At 42.3% G+C, this 6,950-nt stretch overlaps 2 protein-coding genes across 3 annotated transcripts in view; one reads left to right on the top strand and one right to left on the bottom strand.

Annotated features, from left to right (window-relative positions):
* Positions 1-6,673, top strand: part of PPAP2A (phosphatidic acid phosphatase type 2A) — a 116,920-nt gene extending 110,247 nt beyond the window's left edge. The window contains exons 5-6 of one of the 2 annotated variants that reach the window (XM_012655285.1): positions 5,454-5,630; positions 6,174-6,673. In XM_012655285.1, coding sequence (XP_012510739.1) covers positions 5,454-5,630; positions 6,174-6,305 — 309 coding nt within the window. In that variant the 3' untranslated portion in view covers positions 6,306-6,673. The remainder of the gene's footprint in view (positions 1-5,453; positions 5,631-6,173) is intronic. The other variant, XM_012655286.1, reaches the window with a different exon arrangement.
* Positions 6,524-6,950, bottom strand: part of SKIV2L2 (superkiller viralicidic activity 2-like 2 (S. cerevisiae)) — a 97,921-nt gene continuing 97,494 nt past the window's right edge. Inside the window, exon 24 of the mRNA XM_012655266.1 lies at positions 6,524-6,797. Coding sequence (XP_012510720.1) covers positions 6,745-6,797 — 53 coding nt within the window. The 3' untranslated portion in view covers positions 6,524-6,744. The remainder of the gene's footprint in view (positions 6,798-6,950) is intronic.

Below are 6,950 nucleotides of genomic sequence, written 5' to 3'. Positions count from 1 at the left end.
TTTTTTCTTTATTTTTGTCTGTGTGGGTTATTTCAAAAGACCTGCCTTCAAGTTTTGAAATTCTTTCTTCTGCTTGAAGCTATTGTTGAAGCTTTCAAATGTATTTTGTATTTCATCAGTGAATTCTTAAGTTCCAGAATTTGTTTGGTTCTTTTTTATTATGTCTTTGGCAAACAACTCATTCATATCCTGAGTTGTTTTTCTGATTTCTTTGTATTGTTTATCTGTGTTCTCTTATATCTTACTGAGCTTCTTTAATATCATTATTTTGAATTCTTTTTCCAAGATTTCCTAAGTTTCTTTTGTTTTGGAATCTATTGCTGGAGAATTACTGTGTTCCTTTGGAAATGTCACATTTCCTTGCTTTTTCACGTATCTTATGTCCTTACATTGATATGTGTATCTGGTGTAACAGTCAATTCTTCCAGTTTTTTGAATTTGCCTTCACAGGAGAGGACTTTTTCCTGAAGATCTGTCTATGGTGTTGATTGGGTAGGGCACTTTGGCTTTGATTTTGGGTGCATGTAGTAATGTAGTCTGTATGTGATTTCTTCGGCCATAAACAGTGTTAGTAGTGTCTTGATATTTTTTCAGTGGCATAGGGTGTGTTTTTTAGTTCCTGTGGTGGCTTGCTGAGGATGGGGATGTTAGATGGGCCAATTCTCAGGGCCCCAGTGATGGCAGCAGTGGGCCAAGTGTGCCCGTCTATGTGCCCAATGGTGGTGTATGCTAGTACTAGTGTTAGTGAGTCCAGGCAGGCTGATTCCTAGGCTTCCAGGTGGCTTGCTCACGTGCTGGCAGGAACAGCAGTAGGCTGGTTGGGTGGGTGAGTCTTTGGGCCGATAGACAGTGGGTGTGGCGTCGGTGACCCTCCAACTCCCAGGTGGTCTGTGCTGGGTCAGGGGTGGCTGTGATGGGCTGGGTGGGCCAGTTTCTAGGCCCACAGGTGGCCCTTGTGAATGGGTGTCAGCTGTGGTGATAGGAGCTGGCTGGGTGGGCCCATCCTCAGACCCTCAGGAGGAGTGTTCAGGTACCAATAGTGGTAGATAGGGAGGTTGATCTCCCAGCCCCTGGGTGGCATGCTTGCTTGGGCCTGTCCTCAGGCCACCGCAGTGGTGTGTACGGGCACTGGCTGTGGTAGACAGGGGCAGGGTGATTCCCAGGCCTCTGGCAGAATGCTTGGGTGTAGGGGTGGCAGTGGCCGCACTGTGGCCCTGCAACTAGGAGCAGGAGGTGCGAAAGCCTATTCTCAGGGTGCTTATAAATGAACAGTGGCACTGCTACTGGGAATCGTGAGGTCTCTGCTAATGGCTTGCACTTTAGCTCTGATGGCAGCAGCCAGCTATGGTTCTGGCTGTGTGCAGAGGATGTCAATGGGGCTCCAGAGATGTGCAGGTGCAGGGACTCTTGGGCTCCAGGGCAGGATGCAGTCTGGTGGGGGCTGGGCTTTCAAAATGGCACCTTGCTGTAGCTGCTTAGAACTTGGAGCTCCCTCTCTGGAGCAGTGCCATTGCATGGTCTCCAGGCAGCACCCTGTTAGTCTCAGGGCCTGGGTGGGTTAAGGGGCTCTCCTAATGGTTTGGATTACAAGAGTCTGCACTGGGAGTGTGGATCACTGTGGGTCACTCACCGTCTCTTTACCGGCATTGGAAGCCTTCCCAGCCAAGGAGGCAACCTTGCTTTCCTCTCCTTCCTTGCTTTAGGTGTTTCCTGCCACTTCTCTTGAATTCCATTGTTCTCTCTTAGGTGATCTATTTGAAGTATGCTTATCTACTATTTTGGTTCTACTTTGTGGAGGAGGCAAGTATCAGATTCTTCTAGTCAGCCATCTTAAAGCCACTCCATTGTTTTCTACTAAATGCCTTGCTCTCCTTGAGTAACCATAGCTTTGGCTTCCTCTTAACTTTAGTTTTGTAAATAATCTGTCATGTACCCATTAGGTGCTTTCTACAACTTCTAAAAATAGAAAGCTCCTTCATACTTCCAGGATAAATTCCAGAGGGAGAATACAGCCCAGCAGATCTCTGGGAGAGGCCTGGTATAAGTCATCTAGTCAGTGCCCTCTCAGAAGGCAGGGCTGTGTGGAACAAATAGGGCTGCCTTTTCACTTGTCTGTGAATAGGACGTCCCCCCAGAAGGGGAATTTGAAAGTAATAGGCACTGCTACTGAGCTTGTTTGATACCACACACAGTGTTGGTCAAGGAGTTCTGTAAGTTATTATAACTCTTAAAAAGTAAACATCCGAATGTCTTACTTAGAATAGGTTTAGTGAATATATACTTGGCAAGTGGCATATATATGGGGATGGGGGAAGAGTAGAATTTGTAAAAAGGCAGGGACCTATAGATATACAGCCTTCTTAGTATTAAATCTGGCATTAAAGTGTGAGCTCTGTCCCTATAGCTAGTTCTAACAGAACAGTGCTGAGAAGCTTCAGACATTGAACTTCTCTGAGGCAGGTAGAGAAAAAGCTGGAAGAAGGGAGACTTCCTTTTAAAGGAAGTCATGCCAAGTATTTGCTTTGCCCAAAATCAAGGTGGAGCCAGAAAGAAAATCATGTGTGTTTTGTTGAACCTACTCATATAGGAGAGTTTGGGCTGTTAACATGGGAGGAGAGAAGCCAAAGTCCAGAGTTCTGGGCATGTCCACTGTGGAACTCAGGTGACCGAAGGTCCGAGAGACTCAGGGTGTTTACTTGCTTGTGCTCTCCTGAAATGGAAGTCTTCACAGGGAAGAGCAGACTGTATGAGGTGCCTGGCCTTTGCAGCGCTACACTGAGTATCCTAGTGCCAGGGAAGTACAGTGCAGGCACGTAGGAAGCACATTCAAACAGCCAGCTTCACCCGTAGCCTGAGTATTGTTCTGTGGCCAGAGACTGCACTCAAGTCAACCATTAGTCACCAGAGGAGCCAAAGCCTAGAGTGTAAGGTCAGATGTAGAACCACAATCAGGGAATCCCAGAACTCTCTCAGGATGAAATAATTTCTGGGTCCATGGTGTCTTACTGATGGGGGAAACATCTATTCTTAGGTAGATGTGTAAGGAGAAAACCAGCTACTTACAGGGGTAAAGGTTTCGCCTGAAGTACTGGAGCTTATTTGATTACCGATCTGTGAGTGTTAATTTTTTTCACTCGCATGTTAGGGAAGAAATTTGGGCAAAATAATACATAACATATGACTGCAGGCTACCCGGAGTCAAAGTCAGGGTTGTTTGGAAGGAAAATATTGTTAGAGGGATGTTTGAGTTGTAAAGACCTTGAAAATCCTATCTCTGAGTTTCCTTTAGGTGTGAAGTACAAAATGGGACTAGCTTAAGTCCATTTTAGAGTTATTTTTTTCTTGCTTTGTCCTAAGCAAAGAGCGCTCCCTAAGATGTGTGTATTCATAAGTGTTTGTAATTCCTAGGTATTTATTTTTATAGTCTGAAAAAGCTATGCTTTTAAACTTTGTATCAAAGGCAGCTAAATAACCAAATGGGGACAGCTGAACTTTTTGACAATAATATCCAAACCTTGGTTTCATCTGCAGTCAAGGAAATTTTCTCCTTAAAACGAATAGCTTCCAATGGAGGTAGAAATAAAGTGAATGAATCCTGAGACAAGGTTCTTACTTAATTTTTTCATAGCTTAAGCATCAATAAAGAAGGACTCTGCAGAAAGGCGGTAGCACTTAAACTAACTAATGAGTCAGAGTCAGTCAAACAACTGGTATGCTCTTTTAGAACAAGATGCTTATACTAAGTAGCTGATAAAATTAGCCCCCGAGTCTTTGCCAGCTGCTAAGAACTAAACAACTTCAGTAGTGCCCAAAGAACTGGGAATGGATTTGTGCATCTGTTTTAAATAGGCAGTGGCAATGGGCAGAGCCACGTGAATTATTTGAGGACTGCATTTAATTAAGTCTATAGTCATAAATTACGGAACAGAATCTTAAAAGCGAATGTTAAAAATTGTTATTAGATAGAAATTAGGCAGTTTTTATTTGTCTTAATGAGAGCAGATTGACTTTTTTTTTTGAGACAGAGTCTCACTGTGTTGCCCTGGCTAGAGTGCCGTGGCGTCATCCTAGCTCACAGCAACCTCAAACTCCTGGGCTCAAGCGATCCTCCTGCCTCAGTCAGCCTCCCGAGTAGCTAGGACCACAGGCATGCGCCACCATGCCCGGCTAATTTTTTCTCTATATATTTTTAGTTGTCCAATTAATTTCTTTCTATTTTTAGTAGAGACGGGGTCTCGCTCTTGCTCAGGCTGGTTTCGAACTCCTGAGCTCAAACAATCCGCCTGCCTGGGCCTCCCAGAGAGCTAGGATTACAGGCGTGAACCACCGCGCCCAGCCCAGACTGACTTTAAAAGAGTTGTTTCTGCATAAAAATTGTTAGGGATGCACCTACAGTCAAAGGCAGGCTGACACAGGAAAGGGAAATTCTTCGGTCTGATTAGTATATAGGAAAGTAAAAGAACTTAAACCGGGTACAAGTGCTATTGAAAGAATACACTCGTTTGCTGGATCACGACTAAACCACAACCTGTATTATTTACTTGGGCAGTATATTATATATACTTATAAGTATACTTATAAGTTTAGTCGCAGTTGCCCTCTTAAATACTTTGAGGCTAGCAGAGCTCTCAAGTAAATTGTTTGGTGAAATAATTAAATAGTCCCTAGACAGGGCAAGGGCAGCCTGTGCCCAGAATGCCAGCAGTTTTATCCCAAGACTCGGAACTAATGACAACACCAGACTTTGACAGTCAGAATTATAATCCAAATTGTGAGGGGAGTAGCCGCCCATGAAATCCTGTCTAGAAAGTCATAAACAAGGACCCTTGCCTTGTTTACAATTTAAAGGGTGGTGTAGCTAGATTGGTAATAAATTCTTGTAAACAAAAGTTACCAGGGCAAGTTTGTTTTTTTCCCTTTGTTTGAAAGGATTAACCTTTAGTCATTAATACATACAAGAATGCTTGCCTAAAAGTCTTATTTCATATACTACTTTAATAATCATTTAAATGCCAACCCTTCAGAGGTGTGGTGACACTTAATGTAAAATATAGTTTTAAGGCCGGGTGCGGTGGCTCACGCCTGTAATCCTAGCACTCTGGGAGGCCGAGGCGGGTGGATCGCTCAAGGTTCAGGAGTTCGAGACCAGCCTGAGCAAGAGCGAGACCCCGTCTCCACTAAAAAATAGAAATTATCTGGACAACTAAAAAAATATATATATAGAAAAAATTAGCCAGGCATGGTGGCGCATGCCTGTAGTCCCAGCTACTCAGGAGGCTGAGGCAGGAGGATTGCTTGAGCCCAGGAGTTTGAGGTTGCTGTGAGCTAGGCTGACGCCACGGCACTCACTCTAGCCCGGGCAACAAAGCGAGACTCTGTCTCAAAAAAAAAAAAATATATAGTTTTAAGTTGATATGTTAAATAAATTATTTTATTTTTATCTTTTCTATTAGCTTTACCTTCAAGCCAGGATGAAGGGAGACTGGGCAAGACTCTTACGCCCCACGCTGCAGTTTGGTCTTGTTGCTGTATCCATTTATGTGGGCCTTTCTCGAGTTTCTGACTATAAACACCATTGGAGTGATGTATTGACTGGACTCATTCAAGGAGCTCTGGTTGCAATATTAGTTGTAAGTATACAGGGCCTACATTGTTGATATTGCTAAACTTTTGGATAAATAAACAGAAAAAAAATCCCCAGTGAGAAAACTACCCAAAGGCAGAGACTATGGTTCAATAATTCCTAGTGGGTAAGAATCACGTGTTATTAAGTCATTTTAGGATAGACAACAGGTAAAAACTAGGTTACTCTTGCAAAAGTTATAAAAATCTTAGTATTTTTATTGTAAAAGGCTCTTGCTATAAACAGTTTTCTTTTTGGTATGAATTGAAAAAGCTAATTTACATGAAGTTAATAACTCTAAGTGTTGGCAGAATGAAGCTGTTTGCTGAAGACATAACAAAGCAACTCTCAATTTGGAATAATCTCCTTTAAAAAAAGAATCCCTACTAGCCACTAATTTTTTATATCCTTAAACTGTACCCCTCTAATTTACATACTTTTGTTTATTTTAGGAAGCTGCTTATTGCAGCTTTGTGTATGGTTTTTAAACTTATGTAAATTATACCATTAAATATTTTACCCTATTCTAAATACAACCTGTTTTATATAGGCCGTATATGTATCAGATTTCTTCAAAGAAAAAAGTTCTCCTTTTAAAGAGAGAAAAGAGGAGGACTCACATACAACTCTGCATGAAACACCAACAACTGGGAATCACTATCGGAACAATCACCAGCCTTGAAGGACTGCATGGTGCCCAGGTGAAGCTGGCCTGCTTTCTAAAATTGCAACCAGAAGGCAAGAGGATGCTTTTCCTCCCAGTGTACAGGCCTTAGTGGACTGCTGCTGCTATGCCTCTTGGATGCCCACTTTATCGTGTGTATATAGTTAACATTTAACACAATGGTTATCTAATAGCTCTGAGTTCATTAAAAAATTTCAAGCCTTCCACCAAAACACTGCCCCACCTGTACATTTTTTATTAAAAAAATGTAATGCTTATGTATAAACGTGTATGTAATATGCTTTCACAGAATAACGATTGAAATATAATACACATTAAAATGAGGGTAACCGTCTTGAGATGGGAGAAGCAAATCAACACTTGCAGGCATTTGTAGTCAACTGTAATCACACAGGTGGTGAATAATCGAAAGTCCCACATTCCTTTAGCTGACTCTTTACAAGTAGAGGCTGGCAGCAAACACAATATCTCTCTTGATTTTGGTGATTCCTAAGAGAAAAGATAATAAGGTTTAAGCTTTCAAGACCACAAAACATCTACTTCTCTCTACTGGGGTTGTAAAAAGACAGCACAGCAATCCTGATTAAACTGGTTGAGAGAGCAGCCTGGAAAATAAAAAAAACTTGCTGGACACCAAGGGCA

This window comes from Propithecus coquereli, unplaced genomic scaffold, assembly GCF_000956105.1.
Source record: "Propithecus coquereli isolate 6110/MARCELLA unplaced genomic scaffold, Pcoq_1.0 Scaffold47, whole genome shotgun sequence".
Classification (NCBI taxonomy): Eukaryota; Metazoa; Chordata; class Mammalia; order Primates; family Indriidae; genus Propithecus; species Propithecus coquereli.
Note: the sequence above shows the minus strand (reverse complement) of the source record. Positions and strands in the feature narration are given on the sequence as shown.